The sequence below is a fragment of the Cimex lectularius genome, unplaced genomic scaffold (genome assembly GCF_000648675.2).
Source record: "Cimex lectularius strain Harlan isolate CLEC.00 unplaced genomic scaffold, Clec_2.1 scaffold41, whole genome shotgun sequence".
NCBI classification, from domain to species: Eukaryota; Metazoa; Arthropoda; class Insecta; order Hemiptera; family Cimicidae; genus Cimex; species Cimex lectularius.
Genome location: NW_019393011.1, coordinates 81,325 through 98,509, shown reverse-complemented (window position 1 = coordinate 98,509; position 17,185 = coordinate 81,325). Strand labels below are relative to the sequence as shown.

The window sequence follows — 17,185 nt, the reverse complement described above, 5'->3', positions numbered from 1 at the left end:
AGCTCGTTTGCAAAATATTTACGAAATAATTTATGTCCTCTTTCGAATGGTTTGCGAACGCTTTTGAGTCAGATCCCTTCGTCCGAGGAGTAAGCATATTTTTCTGACACTATTAAAATTGATTTTAATGTAATATCCGAAATATTTTTTATTTGACGATTATTTGAATTTTCTTTTGATTTATAAGGCCTGTAAGCTGACAAATTCTGTGCCGAACTCCCTCTGCACTGACCTTTAAAGTGGTTGTACAGAAAAATTTTCAGCTTTGGCGATGGGGGGACGTATCCATCAACTTTACATCGAACGCCATATTGAAAGTTTCTGGTTCTGCTTGAGAATCAAATGTTAGAAAGCAGGTACATAAATTAATTAACTCTACACTAAGGAGCTACTGGCGAGGCTATGGAGGTCGATTAACTACCTAAAGCTGGCCAGTGGTTTAAAAAATAGAGCACAATAGATCTGCTTAGGTCAAGCTGCAGAAGGCCTGTGGCCGCCTCTTTTACCCTATTCCCTATCACTTCTCGCAGTCCACCAGTCCACAATTTTATAATTTACAATAAATTACCGGCTGGCCTCGAGAATCACCCCAGGTGTTGGCAGTCCGGGGACAGACCTCGGACTTCGTCCAGTCATGGAAGTTGGGCCCCGGATAAAGTCAACATCTACGTTAATTCATCGCACAACAAATGCAGTTCCTAGATCCAAATCCATTCACCTCTTATTCATTCTTAAATATATTATTTCCTATTTACCATTCACTCAGTTAGGGCAGTGGAGTGCTTGATATTCCTCCATCACCCTTCAGACATATTATATAACTAAGCTAACGAGGTTTGGGAACTCAGTATTCGACCATCGGCCCTCTCACACTACACATTCGCTCTCAACACATGCTCGGGACGCAAAACTGTCAGTATATGTACAGAGAAACAACCATGTTTTCTCCAAGATACAGAACAGGGGACCCAGATACCCGCTGCCTGTTTAAGCACAATATTGGGTGGCATTCCTAAACGCTCTCGATACGGAACCCTTCCCTCTGTGAGACGCATCGAGCAACCTTTGACCCAAAAGTAAGTGTTTTTGTGTCAACCTCTCCTGGCATTAATTCTACCAAATAAGAGCTGCTATTTGAGATTTTAGTTTTTTAAACAAAAATTGGTTCCAATCCATCGGAATTTGGAGGTTTTCGACAACTACGCACTCTTGAGCTTCCACAATTGAAAATAATTTTTAAGAATTTATAACATATAAAAATGTTCTTGCTTTGTCTCACTAATTGCAAAATTAGTTCTTTCGCCCTTTTCACTTTCTTTTTAAGAGAAAAGTGTGTAGTACAAAACAAAAATCACCAAGCTCCGCTTACGTCATCATCATGTTGAGTCCACATACATATAGAAAAAAACCTTCCCCAATTATTTTAATCCAATGTTTACATTCAAGAGATAACTTGTTACCAGGAAATTATACCACAATTATTTTCCAAATAAATGATGTTTAGCTCAAGGCTGAATAGACTTTTAAAAATTTTGAAGAAAAAAAAAGACTGTACGTCCTAGTAAGTACAATTGCAAGTAGTTGCCTACAATTTGGAAGGTTTTTACATTTATTTCATCAACCATATAAATCAGTTTAATTTTACAAACAGTACAGTATTATTTATGAATTGAAATTACGCTTAGCAGCTAATGAGATTGGTAAGTTTGCATTTATACTTAATGATGGACTGACAATGATCGCAGAAAGTATCACTTCTGTCAATTATTGATCATACGAAGGCGGAAAACCTGTGTGCTGTTAGTTAACTAAAGTGTAAAAGGTTGTTTTCACCAGGGAGGAAACTGTGAGGCCATTGGTATTTTGTGAGACTTGGACTGTCCAGAAAGGTTCGGGATTAAAGGTGTTGGAATAGGGGAATGGGGTGAGGGTTCAGGGATTTGGGGAAGCATCTGCACTGACTTGCGGTTTCGAGGAGTAACGGAATCTGAAGGTCTCTGTGTATGGATAGAAGATATCCAATATTAACGTATCTGGATACGAAGTAGGAAGCTTGGGCAATCGTTTGAAAGATTTTGGATTGCATTCTTTGGAGATTGGATGGAATACTTCGTTGAACCCCACAGTTTCATTCCGTATGTCCAGAGGGGTTGTATTAATAATAAGCATTTGTAGGATTGTTGGGAAGGGTTCAGGATGAAAGGTGTTGCACTAGGGTTCAGGTTGAGGGTCCAAAGTTTTATGGACACATTTGTATAGATGTGCTGTTTTGAAGACTATTTGGATGTGATGTTCTGTGTGGATAATAGCATTTGGATACCAAGTAGGGTAGACGATTTTGGACTGGAGTTAATTCTTTGGTGGTTGGGACATTGGTTGAACACTACAGTTAAATTCTGTCTGTCCAGATTAGTTGTAGTAACAACAGACATCTTGAAAGATGGTTGGAAAGGGTTCAGGATGAAGGGTTTTGGACTCAGTCCAAAACAGGGATGGCATTGTTTGCTTGAAGAGGAACAGTGTTGTTCTAGATTGGAGGAGGGGCATTATGGCAAAGGTTGTTTGCTAGGTTTTGGTTTTGTTGAGTCTGATCTTCCTACATGCATTCTCCAAACAGGAGAGATGGTCCTGGGAGTTTCTGATGGCCACTACTAGGTCTGATTTTACTGAAAAGTTGGCGATGTCATCTGCATATGTGAGGAGTACTGTATCAGGATTGAAAGGGATGTCTGCTGAAGGAAATTGTATGCTGAAAGAGAATGGGACCAAGAATGGTGCCTTGCAGAACATCCAGTTTGGTGCAGTGGATGGAAGAGATGGATGTGATTCGTACTTGACAGATAGGATTTTAGGATGAGGTAGTAAGTCAGGCAGTTTTCAGATGCCACATTAAGAAGGTTTGTGTCATATCTAGGACGATGCGATGATGTCTACCATCCTGTGGCATTGTTCAATGGTGGAGTGATGTCATCTGAACCAGAATCAACGAAATGTAATGACATTGTATCTTTCAAGGAAGGGAGGTATTTCAGGACTTTTTTCAAGAATTGTGCCAAAGTAATGGCAGCAAAATGATGGGGCCTGATATTTAGAGTTCTGAGGTTTTTAAGTTTTTATACTGGGTTTTATGAATGAGAATTTCTAAAGTATTAGGCCGAATGTTTGTTCTAAGGATTTTTTTTTTCTTCTTAATGAATGATAAAGAATTTGACCTCTGATGGTGTAAACAGGGTGTCAGGGGAGGAAAGAACAATAAAGGGCACCATAGGTCTTGCTGGATAAGAAACAGCCCAAGTGCCGACCTTATGATCAAGAAGAAACAAAATTTACAGGAAAGGATTCTTTTTGCCCCAGTCCAGACTGATTTGTCATGCTCAGTGAATGATATATGTTGTTCATACAAAGACACACATCAAGTTTTTACTTACTTTCCTAAAATCTGTAAAAGTTGGAAGGATTGCCATAAAAAAAATAACAGCTCATCTTGAATTTATTCATTAAATCCCAGAACACCTTCAGATCAAAGGCACCTTCAGAAACTGGAGGAGAAAACTGTTTAAGGGAAACTGTACCCAGTGTACTTTTACATTTAAATAAAAAATAATAAATAAAATAAAATAAAAAACGTTCTTGTCCTCCATTGTTTATCAACAAGAGACTACAACTTCCACTTAATTAGGACTATACCTAACTGGCAGACTGATGTTTAAATCCTCACACAAGATTTAAAAGACAACTTAACAGAAGTGTTGGACAACTACAAAGACTGGAATGTGTTTTGACATCAAAGCTCAATTAACTCAGTACACTTTCATGCTTCCGGGGCTGTGCCAATTCGTCCAGTATCCAATGCATCCATTCCTTCCAATAGAAAGTTCACATCAACCCTCTTCCAAAACTTCTCATTCCTAAAGCTCACAAATGGACTACATTCTAACTTGACCGTCAAAACTAAACTAATATTATACAAGACTTCACTGCGACCTCTTTAGACATAACACAGTGGAACTGTGGGGTTCTGCCAACACGTCCAATCCTTCCAATCAAAAGTCCTTAGACAAATCATCAAAGCTCCTTACTACATCAATAACCTCACTATCCACGACTTCAACATTTTTTTTTTTGTCAATGAACTGATCCGTTATCGATTCCAACAGTTTCACTCTAACCAATCTATCCCAACCCTAGCCTTATCTACTCTTTTTCATCCTGAGAACCCTCTCAGTTTGTCTGAAGGCTTCCTCGTCTCTTAATCTGACTTATTGAGTGCCAGTAATGGCTGGTTTCTCTTAACCTGTGTTCTCTGAGGGCAGTGCTGGCCATAGCTACTGTGACCAGGATTTATTGGCGTATGTAAGTTCAACTCTGCACACAGATCTACAAACATACAGATGAAAAGTGAGAATCACCTACCCCGGGTGTTGGTAGTCTGGGGTCTGACCTTTGTTTTATCTGTCCAACCATCGAGGTTGCGCTCCAGTGGCTACCAACAGATCATTTCAGTCCCCAATGCAATCAGTTTCTAAATCCAAATTCTTTCCTGTTTACATACCATTCCCTGAGGATGGTGGCATGCTTGATATTCCTCCATCACCCTTTACACCTGTTATTATATAACTAACATAATTGAGCGTTGAATACCAATATTCTGCCAATGGTCCTCTCACACTACGTATTCACGCTAATAAATACATTCAATCTCAATATACACAAAACAAGATATCTTGTATAGAGTAAATCAGTCATGTTTCCTCCAAGAATCGGAACTGGGGGCCTAAATACTCATTCAAGCGTAATTCTCATATCGAGTGGCATTCCTACATACTCTCTATATGAAGCCAAGGAATAGCAGCTTTCAGTTAGGTGAGGCACATCGAGCAATCTTAGATGTCAACCTCACATGACCTTTCCTTAGTCGGGTGAGGATAACCTTTCTTCTATGAGTCAGATCCTCCAAAGGGCACCTATCAACAGTGCTCTTGACACATGAGAGCTTCTCTGCCGATCCAGCCCATCGATGCTGTTGCTTACATTTAATCATGTTTTTTTTAATTGAATTTTTAGTGTCAGAGGGTCACAGTGGTTAAGCCTGGAAGTTGGGATGTCCCAGCCTTAGCCAAATCATTTGCATTTTTGTCACCCTCCAGACAGAACCCCATTTTGGTACCCAAGACAACAACCACCATTTTGCCAAGATGGTCCAGTTCATCAAGAGCAGGTTCACTGGTTGTAGGGTTATTTTTTTCTCCTAACATTCCTTCTTGTCCTTCCTTATACATTATTATATAACTAATCTAAGTGAGCGTTGAATACCAATATTCTGCCAACGGTTCTCTCACACTACACATTTACGCTAATAAATACATTCAATCTCTATATACACAAAGAAAAACAGGCCTTTTGTATATTCCAACTAATGGAAATTTGAAAATTCATTTGCGAACGCACACAGGAAAGAAGCCGTACAAATGCTCAGACTGCGATTATAAATTTCCACAGATCGGAAGTCTATAGTAATTCTGTCATACTACATGCTCCCTGTTGGATGTCATAGACGAGGGTTCAAGGTACTTTGACCTTTGACCAGGAGAATCTGTAAAATGGATGTTTTATGTGATGTACAGACTACAAATTAATTATTAATATTTTAAAAACTTTGTTTTTTAAGTCTTTAATGTATAGATAAGCATTTTTATTCCTGTCAGATGTCTATTTAAAGTTTGTTATGTTTATGTACAATCTTATTTTCATTTCTACCACAGGGTCCATCCCATAAATAGTAGAAAATGGTTGAGAGATTTCTACTGAAGGCATTAAGCATCATGCCAAATTGTCACTAAACAAACTGTTAACGTGGTAAGGAAAAACCTTAAATTATGTTAAACATTGATTAATCTAATTGTATGTATTTTTTTCAGATGTGTTTAAGAGAAATTATGTAATTATGTTACCATTGTTAAATTGTACTGTGATATCTTCCTAGTCATAAAGAAATGGACAGTGGGCCAGAAATAATGAGTCTGGCCTATGACAAGCCGTATTCTTGCCCGGATTGCAATTATCGTTGTACAACTAATGGAAATTTGAAAATTCATTTGCGAACGCACACAGGAGAGAAGCCGTACAAATGTTCAGACTGCGATTATAAATTTTCACAGATCGGAAGTCTAAAACGACATTTGATGTTGCACACCGGTCGGAAACAATATTTGTGTGCATTGTGCGATTATAAATGCTGCCAGTCATCGGATTTAAAGATCCACATAAGATCTCATACAGGGGAGAAACCATTTTTCTGCCCCGATTGCGACTTCAGGTGTTCTAATTCGAGCAACCTGAGCAAGCACGTAAAGCAAGCGCACACCGGGGAAAAAAGATACAGCTGTCCAGCTTGTGATTACAAGTGTTTAACCGCAAATCGGATGAAAACACATATTCTCACTCACACAGGTGAAAAACCGTACTCCTGTTCGGAATGCAGTTACAAAACTGCGCGTGCCGGTTCTCTAAAATCTCACTTTAGAATTCACACCAGGGAAAAACGGTTTTCTTCCAATGGATGTAACTATAAGGACACTCAGTGTGCAAATTTAATAAACATTTCCAAGCACAATGGAGAAAAGCCTTTTTCCTGTACCGAATGTCTATTTATGTGTTCCACCTCCAATTATTTAAAAAAGCATTTAAGAAAAAAACACGATTAAAATATTTAATAAATGCCAATGGACCTTGAAGTCAAGAATACATAAATTATTCACATGTATTGATAATAAATTTTCATTTGTTTATTTTTGTTACAACGTCATTTTATCAATTTATCCAAAATCTTTGTGTCCCAGTATTTATTTTTTCAGCGTTCTTCTCACCTTTAATTTGAAGCATGCATAGACCAGGGATTGATAAACTTCAGATCTTTGAGTATGTACAACTTTGAACTAAAATTCAAAATAAAAAAAATATTCGCTCACAATATTTACATATCCTAAAGATGTAGTTAATACCTTCTGCTACACAATAGATTTTCATTATACACGCTTTTACTCATCTGTGGTTGAGAACTCATGAATGAAAAATTAGAACAACTCATCAAATCGATTACAGAAGAGGATGAAATAGAAGAAAAACAGGGTTGAACGTTAGAAAAATCTGGAGAAATCTTTCTGTTAGTTTAAGCATTGAAAGACACAATGGACTCTCCAAAAAAAAAAAAAAAGTCCAGCAGTTGAAAATCTCATCTAACCCAGACAAAGCAGCCTCCTGCTATAACAATATTCTTTAAGATAGCTGAAAGTGCAAACTTTGCTGATTCATCACAATCTACTTCTAACTTTGGAATTTATCTTTTTTATGCCATTTGAAAAAAAACCTGAAATACGTGTACATAAGTTCTACATATTGATGGTAAGCACACGTGATACAGGAAGTGTCTGATTGTTATGCAGATAGAAGAAAATGCTACGATGCCTGAAGTTTGAGGTGTTTCATATTAAATGCAGTGATGCTTGGTACGTATCCTCCCCCTGGAGAATAAGAGGCTGCAGTGTTACTAACAGTATTTGCAAGTCAATTTATTATATTAATTAATCTTGAAGGATTGTTGTGTACCTACTAGGGTGTAATGAAGAGATTCGCGTTGAAAATTATAAAACAGCAATTTTGTAATTGTATTACCAAAATGGCATGATGAAGTACATGACAGGATGGCATGTTGCAAGGCTGCTTTTTTTGCGAGGATTTTCATTCTGTGGCATATAGGTTTTGACAATGCAGCCTAGAAGAGCTTCTAAGCCTGAAATTCGTATTATCTGCGGTACTCATTATCCCCTGTGGATAATGAGAGTACTGTACAGGAAACACTTTAAATATCAGTATTTACAGAAGAAATCTATAGTTATAAAATCAGCAACAGTATTAGTAACACAGGTTGATGAATCTGAAATTCATTCGTTTCCTGCACTGGCACATTTAGGTATGCCAGAGTTGATCCATCAAATGTATTTCAGCATTTCACCATCTTGAGTGTATAATTAAATATACACCCCACTCTCTAGAACACAGCATACATCCAGAAAGAAAGAAAAGAGAACTGGGACTCAATACGGACCCATATTTCAATACAGGATCTATTTTGAAATGTTTTCTGGCCCCCATGAACTGAAGAAGCATGTGAGTAAAGGCTTTTAAAATTACATAAATTATTATTGTTATGATATAAAAATTATCAAAGAAAATGCCATCGTCTGCTACACATCTAATATGAGGAACTAATCCATTCAACCAAACCTGACATTCTCAGCCTTATGGAACTTTACATATAGTCAAGAAGGTGTGTGTATGTGTTCATGCACGCGTGAGCATTTTTTTTTTTTTTTCGTAGACCATGGGGTCTACGAGCTGAGTCTATCACATTAATTACTCAGCTACTACACTCCCCAAACATAAAAGTTCTTTTAGGAGCCTCAATGGTTAAGGATTTGAACTAGGCACTTGTCACTGGAAGTGTCCTGGGTTAAATTTCAGCTGCTTTAGTTTTAAACTGAAAATACTTCCGTTACAAAAAAGCCCATCCTTTTTCCAGTAAATATTGTACCTGAAAGTCTAATGAAAAAATAAAATTGCAAAATCATGAAAGGTATAAATGAGGAAAATTATAACTTTCTGGAAAAATTTAAATAATTAAAAATCATTTTTATTGTAACATTTTTTGTTTTTCAAAAAGAAAACAATATTTACACACAAAACTGCTAGCAAAAAATTATTGTGTAAATTAAATAAATAAATTCATAACATAATAGCGATATTTTAATCAAATAATATCATCATGCAATATTGTTTGTATTCTATTTACAGATATAAGAAATTAATTAAAATTGCTATCGGCTCCAAATTGTTCAAACGCTTGCTGTAAGAAAGATGTTCCGTTATCCTTGAAGTACTGTAAAAAAAAATTATTAAATTTAATTTAGTTAACTTAGCCGATATAGACGATTTGAAAACTTACAAAGTCCGAATAAGCAGGTATAGGGACAGAACAAGGAGAACATTCGACAATTTCGATTCCGTTTTCATCGGCTCCGCATTCACAGTTTTGACACGGGTCGGGATGGGCAGACGAGGCGATACGCCTTGCAAAAGCATTACAGAACTTTTTCACCAATGTAAGATTTTCACTTCCCATCCTTTTTCCAGTAAATATTGTACCTGTAATAAATTATATCTTCAAAACCAAAAAACTAAATCGATAAAATACAGCCTTTAAAACTGTTCTTTTATATTTTGTAAAAAAAAATGTATTTAAAACAAAATACCATTTGTTTCCAGTGCTAATGGTGTGCAATAGCCCATCATTGATTTTGTAAGTTTTATTTGGCTTCTTAACTCCATATCACCTTGATAATCAGTTTTTGTGTATGCTCTTTCTGAATCAAGACCTGTAAATACAATTGATTATAGAATATAATTAACCATCAGTTATAAAATAATAAAACAGATGAAAAGGATGGATAGATATAACCAGATAGATAACCAAATTCGGCAATAAAATTATCTACTTTTTTTTAATCTTGCTTTTCTATATTTTTATTACTGCTTATCCATGATTTTAATCTATATCTATATAGATCCATATTTGAAATTATTAAAAGTTTAATTAGGATATGAAGGGAACAAATTTTAAGCTGCAAAATGAGTATGAATGATTTGGTGAATATAAATAAATAAAAACTCATTCCAAAAAATTAGGAGAAATAAAATTGTATGTCACGCTATGGGCCTTGGAGAGAATATAAACAGAAAAGAAAGAATGACTCAGTTGCGAATTGCCCACACCAAGCTGACACATGGGCAACTCATTAACAAAGAACCACATACTACTGTGCAGCATACTAGTAACCGAAACATGCTCAGTGTGAACAATTAACGCTGTACGGGAGACAAAGCTTGGCCTATCCTCAAGACTCAAGGACTTTTGAAAATAGCAGTGATTGCAGTAAGAAATTGGTTGGATAAGTGAATGAGATAAATGCATGTGGTTGTATTTGACGTCTTTCATGTTATCTCTTATTGAGTGAATGTATTTATTAGCTTGAATGTTTGAAGTAAGTATGGGAGGATATGAAGCAGAACATGTTTGCAGTTACTGGGGGAGCGAGACATTCGCATAATATCAAATATCTCATTGACTTTTAACTGTATGTTTTATATGAATGTATTTATGAGCGTGAATGTTAGAGTATGTGTGGGTGAGTACCCACACAGACCCACCAAAGTCAATTAGTTATTACATGTTCATAGTGTGACTGGTAGCGAGACACTGGCATAATATCAAAATACCCCTGTAACTCATTCAATTCTTTTTGACTAGAATTTTTGTATGGATGTATTTATTAGCACGATTGGATGCATTATCATGAATGAATAGACTATCCTTAATCTAAAAGCACCCTCTTTAAAAAATAAAAATATAACTTTTTCAATGAAAACAAAGTATCGGGGAAAAACATTAGTTCAAAAGCTTACCTGGAAGAAACAAACAAAACAATACAACAAGAGAAGGCCTTAACAGCATGGACCAAATATTTTGTAATAAAAATATATATACAATGGTTATACCTCTGGTCACATATGGAGCCCTAAGGAGGTCCAAAAACTTAAGAAAAGAAGGCAAAATCAATTTTAAAAAATAACAAGAAATGTTCAGAAGATAAAGCCATAATCCTTGACAGATGGGTCACAAATAGAACATAGAGTAGAGCAGGGATCAAATATTTACATTTTGACATAGCAAAACTTTGCTATACCAAGCAGAGATCCATGAAATAGAACTCTGTTCATACGAAATACTTAAAAAGGGATTAACAGGTTGTATGTATTTTTTTTACCATAAAATATTTTGCTGATGCCAAACTTTTGGAAGTTAAAATCTGTATTCATTAGAACATGCAATGTGATGTTTTTTTCTATAAATTCCTGACTCAGAACACCATATTCCACCTGTAAAAAGATTGCAAAATAATCATTTTAAAAAGATTACACGTATAAAAGCAAAAGCGAAATTATTTACTGTCATATTTGAAAGATCACAGCCTGAACAAGGGATCAGTATAAATGTTTTTGACACTCCTGGCCTGAACTGGAGCATCGTCGCATATTTCAACGCTCCAAATATGTCTGTGTTGCCATTACCTATAAAACACGTTAAAAATAATAAAAGCCTTTTGAGTGGATTTATATAAAAAAAAGAATGATCATACCTGACTTTATCCTTTCGAAAAATTTTGGGATCATTTTCTCATTTGTGAAAATGTTATTGTTCACTAGTACACTCCTTGGTTTATCAAAAACTCCATCTCCTCCATAAGTGATAACAGCAAATCTAATCATTAATAATAAATAATATTAAAAAATAAAAAAAAATTCAGCTGTAACAATACATCGTCACAGGAACCTGTTTATATAAAAAAGAAAGGGAACAATGAAATGCATAAACACAAATAAAACTGAGTCTTAAATATAGAGTTGGCTTTTGGAAAGAGATTTGTCAAGCCAGAACAAAATCCTCATTTATAACTCTAACCTTAAACTAATAGCAGGAAGAAACTGGGGATGCAGACCGGAAACCCTGTTATGGTTGTATACCATGATAGTAAGATCTTAACTTACATATGGAGCTATAGCCTGGGCTGATAAAGCAGAACAAACAACCAAAAGGAAAGAACTCACAAAAATGCCGAGACTTGCATGCATCTGCATAACGGGAGCAATGAGAACATGTCCTACAATTAACATGGAAAAAATACTAGGATTAATCCCCCTACATCACATGGTAGAAAGGACAGCGCAGAAAACCATCATCAACTTTATCAAAGAGAAACCTCCAACAGGAATAAAACTGAAATGGAGAGATATCAATAAACTATGGAAAGACCATCCGATACTCATGGCTCTAGGAGAAGACATGAAAAGGATGTTTGAATTTAACCAAAACTTCCAAATAAACCTGGGTACCAAAAAAGAATGGGAACGAGAGGAAAACACCACCTTTAAAAATGGCACCATCCTCTGGTACACAGATGGATCTAGAACACAAGAAGGTACGGGGGCAGGAGTATTTGGACCTAGAACCAAATACTCAGAACCCATGGGAAAACACACCAGTATCTTCCAAGCTGAGATTCATGCAATCGAAAGATGTACCCAATTCAACCTAAGCAAAGGGTACAAAAACAAGAATATAGCTATCATGTTAGATAGCCAACCAGCCATCAAAGCACTAAGCTCAAATACCATTAGTTCAAGGATGGTGCTGAACTGCTAAACCAAACTAAATCTATTAGGTATGCAGAATAAAGTCAGCCTCTGCTGGGTCCCAGGACACATGGGAGTAGAAGGCAACGAGAAAGCGGACACCCTTGCAAGGAAAGGGGCTGCTACACCGCTGATAGGACCTGACCCCTTCTGTGGCATAGGAATCCACACTATTAACAAATATCTCAGACAGAAGGACAAAAAGAAAATGAAGGAACAATGGAATTCACTCATTGGACATAGAAAATCCAAGAATCTTCTAACCAATTTTGGTAGGAAAGAAATCACAGAATGTGTCAAAGGAAGCAGGAACAGACTGCGAATCCTAACAGGATTCCTAACAGTACACTGCAGATTAAATGGACACTTAAAGAAAATTGGAACAATCCAAGATGGCACATGCAGATTCTGCAAGAAGGCAGAAAAGACACCAACACATTTACTAACAAACTGTGGAGCTGCATTAGCCCGCAGGAGGAAATGTTTTGGGATGTATAATGTGACCATAGAAGAGCTTCAACCACTGAAACCAGGCCTATTAATCAAGTTTCTTGACAAAATAGGACTCACCGATGTGCTTTAGGCAGAGCACGGGGGCTACAATAGCTCTTAAAGGGCGCGGTATATTACACCCTGAATATTACATCTACATCTACATCTACAAGAGAGACCATGGTGGCTGATGGTTTGGCCATCCGACTCGTATTTGCCACACTAACGGTTTGAATCCTGTAAAAGCTCATGGATTTTTAATTGTGAATAATACGGAGAAAGTATTGTAAAGTGGTTTGACCTCTCATCCGCCACACCTCACAGTTAGATGTTAAGTCCACCTGTGTGACAGGAATCAATTTAATTTAAAGAAAAATTAATATAATTGATTGATTTTTTTTCATAACAAATCCTAAAAAACGTTTACTTCAATATGTCAAATTAAAAAATATGTGTTTAAGGGTCCTGGAACAAATGAGTTAAAGAATGTTGCCCCTTGGTAATATGTAATAAAGATATTCATTAGAAGCTCAAGTTCGTTAATGAGGTTGATATGCTCAAGAGCAAAAATCTCATCTCAAAGGACATGTAAATATTGAAGCCAGCTGTAAGAAACACCCTGTGAGAAGACCGAAGAAGACCAAGCCTTTATAACTTGCTCCCTAGACTTCAGAACTTTAATAGACTAATAAGAACAATAGTGGGTGAAACATAATTTTATCTTGTTTTATGTATGTAATAATCTTGAGTACTTTTAGTCAGTATTTAATAAATAAATCGATTAATTGAAAAAAACTGCGTTATGTTGAGAAAAAATGGATCAGATCTTAATAAAACTTGCCTGTTGTTTAGCAGTTTAACAGAGGCCAATTCCTTTGTAAGAATAGTTACAAATGTAGAAACTAAGCGTTTCGCTCTCATGTATTGATTGCATTCTTTAGCCTCCATGATGAAAACAACATCAGTGGAACGGGGTACATAACGATCTCTCAGTGTGTGCACGACTCCTTCATCAATGCTAATGTCATTTATCGAACACCTTCAATACATAAAAAAATGTCAATTGAAAAAAAAAGAAGAGATGAATTTTTATTAAAACTCACTCGACACAAAATTGCGGAATTTTCAATGGGATAAATTCATTTTTGCACGCTTCAATGTAGGCATAGGCTGCAGAGCATATTTCATCGTCGAACACGCTCGGAATACTCTTGAGACACATTTCATTGAAGGGCAACGGATTTATCTAAATTAAATAGAGGAAAAAATGAATAAAATATAAATAAAATTTGTAAAAATAACTTTTATTATAAAACTTACGACAGAAAAGCAAGGTGCGAATGAAGATATTTTAGTTGTAAATAGACTGTTACAGTGTTCACTGTTTGCAGGAGATAATCTGCCAACACTTCTTTCATTTTCAGGATGGCAAGTCCCAAGGCCCCAGCTTTTTACGAAAGACGTTACATTCGAATCTAAGTATCCGTACGATGTCAAATAGTCCGTTTTTGCCTCATTGTCTACTGTCCCCAAAAGGCCTGCAGTTTTTCCAAAATACCACCCTGCAAATTTAACATGGAAAATTTCTTAATGAGGTGTGAAGATGAACCTACTATTCGGGGATTTCTAATCATCTTAGCATGTTCATTTTCGCCAGTTCAGTTTGACAGACTGACACAAAACTGAAATGATCAACAGCATCTAAATTACGTCACTAAAACTTGCAACAAAAATCTTTTTAAATATATGTTAATTTGTCAGAAAAAGAAAGCATTACTTCACAACTTTTATTATACAATNCAAGCCGAAGATCGTGGGTTCGAATCCCGCTCGTGCCATTGACTTTTTTATCTCAACTAAAAACCTTGATTAATTGTAATATATTAATTGTTCAAGCGGACCACGAAATTAGTGAATTATAAAATTAATGTCAATAATAAAATTATAAAAATAGGTTTATATTATAACAGTAAATACATACCTGAAATTTTAAACCCACATACGTCATATTTAAAATTACATTTCAATGTAAAACCATTTTTGCTTTCTATCACTGCTAGACCTTCCTGAGCGCTAATAAAAGTGTCATTTAACTGGAATGGTAAATGCAAAACTTTTTCGCCCTCAACTTCTAATTGCTGAAAGTATATTTTCAGTCAGTCATCAACACAATAATGTTTTAGCAAATCCTTACATTTTTCAAGAGGTCGACGTTAATCACTTTATTGTGTACTAAAATTGAAATGAGGTATTTCTTTGGGCTGACATATCTCAAAATTAACGAAAACGTTCCCTTCATAAAGTCGTTTGCTAGGAGGTATGAGCATTGAGGAGAAAACTGGTAGCTAACTTTATCAAATGTCATGATATACCGATTACCAATAATCAGAGCTTGTGCTGAAAAAAAAGGGGGTTTAACCTAGTTTGTAAAGGCATACAAATATTCTTGCAAACGTACTGTCAAAAGGTGGAAACCACATATCAGATTGGAAGATGGGTGCATATTTATAGTAATAAGACCAAAATGTTTTATTTTTTGGTGATAAAAACTTTTGGATTTTGCTTATCATTTTATACTCGGGAATTTCCTATAAAGACAAGGTTGTACGCATTAGTCATAAAAAAATTTAGTTAGTACTACTAACTAGTTAGTAGTAATTATTATTGGTTACTGATGCAAACATGTTTTGGAAATTTACCGCATAATTAGGTGTTTCATTGAATGCATGCCATGGAATAGGTAGAGTTTGCTTAAGTACAATTCGCCCTCTATCTGGCTCAAAAATAAATATCGTCCTTGCAGCATGATTTCTAAAACAAAAATTCTTGAATGTTTACAAATTTTAGAGTAAAACATCTTAAAATTAAAAATTATTATTTGATCAGATCTCTTTCCATTCCCTTTTTTAATTGAGCTATGATCAAATACAAATATGATTATTTATTCATTCCAAAAATTTATACAAATACAAAATTCCTGGTGGAAGAAATTAAAGAGGCTCAAAATAATTATTACAAACAACTTTAACCCCATTAAAAAATATAAAAAAATTGAAATGGTATGTTTGGTATAACTTCTGACTTAAGCGGCCCATAGACGATCAATATTATTGCACAATATTTTGGGTTGTGCAATTTAATTGATCGTGTGTAGACGATATTGAAAGTTTGTGCAATACATTGCATGATTGACGAAAAGTTGAAAATATATTGTACAACCTGGAAAATATTGCACTGCCTGTTGGCATTATTGCGCAATATCAGTCAGTTTGTGAAGTATCAACAAGTGCTCAAAATATTGCACAAACTTCAATATCGCCTTCAAACTATTCAAGTTCATTGCACAAACAAAATTTTGTACAATATTATTGAACGTTAAGGGGCAACCGTCAAATTATTGTGCAATGTATATTGTACAATAATATTGACAGTCTATGGGCCGCTTTAGAGGTGGTTGTCCAAAATCAAGGACTTGAACTCATAATTAGGATAACAAGCCTCCTCAATCATAGAATGGGTCCACACAAACCAAAAGGAAAAACGTGTAATCTTTAAAGATGTCAGAAATTACTCGTGTTTAAAGAACTCCCACTAAAACTGGCATATACACTAGTTATACACGTTAAAGCTCAAGGGAGTGATTGGACTACCAGTCAATAGAAATCTAATAAAACTACCTATACAACCTGAGTATATTCAATGATGGCCCCATTTTTAGTTTATGCAATGAGGAGGAAGAAACTGCCACCTATAAAAGAAAGGTTTTTCTTTACTGGAAAAAAGCTCAATGGAGTGTAACTTAGTAGTAGAGAGTACCAACAGTAGAGTGTAGAAAATTTTTTAGAAAGACTTGGTCACCAACAAAACGTATGTACTGTGAAAGATCTCTGAGATGACTGAAACCGATGTCGTAAACGGCTATGAGATAAGCTGGTATGTTTATATAAACATATTGTTTATATATCTCGGCTGTGCTTTTGCGTGGAAAATAAAACTTACATTAAAACCTCTTACAATATCTAGTTTCTAGAGTCATTCATAGGCTGTGTGGAAGGGACTTATGGGATTCTGTTAAACGGAAACCGCGCTGTAAGAGTACCGCGTTATGGGAGGGCTGTCGCAATTTCAGCTCCGCGTTATATAGAAACCGCGTTCTGAGAGTACCGCGTTATAGGAGGGTTGACTGTACACAACTATTAACACTATATGGAATAGAACCACCCTGTTTCTTTCAAGAATTGAAACAGGGAACCCAAATACTTGCTACCATGCTCGAGCACAATTTTCAAATAGGGTGGCATTTTTGCTTGCTGCTAAATTGCACCCTTCAATTAGGTGGGACACATCGAGCAACCTTTCTCTGCATGCCAGACACATATGCGGGCTT

The 17,185-nt window shown here is 35.8% G+C and overlaps 2 protein-coding genes across 3 annotated transcripts in view; one reads left to right on the top strand and one right to left on the bottom strand.

The window, feature by feature from the left end:
- Window positions 1-1,418: 1,418 nt before the first annotated feature.
- LOC106665328 (gastrula zinc finger protein XlCGF49.1-like) lies at window positions 1,419-6,797 on the top strand. Of its 2 annotated transcripts, none has more exons than XM_014391665.2 (3): window positions 1,419-1,561; window positions 5,763-5,856; window positions 5,919-6,797. In XM_014391665.2, exon 3 carries the CDS (start codon window positions 5,994-5,996, stop codon window positions 6,702-6,704), a length of 711 nt encoding a protein of 236 aa, XP_014247151.1. In that variant the 5' UTR covers window positions 1,419-1,561; window positions 5,763-5,856; window positions 5,919-5,993; the 3' UTR covers window positions 6,705-6,797. The 2 variants fall into 2 exon arrangements, with proteins under 2 accessions (XP_014247151.1, XP_014247152.1); XM_014391666.2 differs by lacking the exon at window positions 1,419-1,561 and adding an exon at window positions 1,584-1,700.
- A 1,942-nt stretch (window positions 6,798-8,739) lies between these two features.
- Window positions 8,740-17,185, bottom strand: part of LOC106665317 (apolipophorins) — a 55,089-nt gene continuing 46,643 nt past the window's right edge. The window contains exons 63-75 of the mRNA XM_024229795.1: window positions 15,498-15,609; window positions 15,257-15,386; window positions 14,993-15,195; window positions 14,780-14,936; window positions 14,119-14,360; window positions 13,902-14,044; window positions 13,640-13,837; window positions 11,253-11,374; window positions 11,063-11,184; window positions 10,881-10,992; window positions 9,309-9,431; window positions 9,002-9,201; window positions 8,740-8,935 (exon numbers count right to left, since the gene is read on the bottom strand). Coding sequence (XP_024085563.1) covers window positions 8,861-8,935; window positions 9,002-9,201; window positions 9,309-9,431; window positions 10,881-10,992; window positions 11,063-11,184; window positions 11,253-11,374; window positions 13,640-13,837; window positions 13,902-14,044; window positions 14,119-14,360; window positions 14,780-14,936; window positions 14,993-15,195; window positions 15,257-15,386; window positions 15,498-15,609 — 1,939 coding nt within the window. The 3' untranslated portion in view covers window positions 8,740-8,860. The remainder of the gene's footprint in view (window positions 8,936-9,001; window positions 9,202-9,308; window positions 9,432-10,880; window positions 10,993-11,062; window positions 11,185-11,252; window positions 11,375-13,639; window positions 13,838-13,901; window positions 14,045-14,118; window positions 14,361-14,779; window positions 14,937-14,992; window positions 15,196-15,256; window positions 15,387-15,497; window positions 15,610-17,185) is intronic.

Bases quoted from the DNA above. Each gene is read 5' to 3' on its own strand.
- LOC106665328 (XM_014391665.2), top strand. From the start codon at position 5,994: ATGGACAGTGGGCCAGAAATAATGAGTCTGGCCTATGACAAGCCGTAT.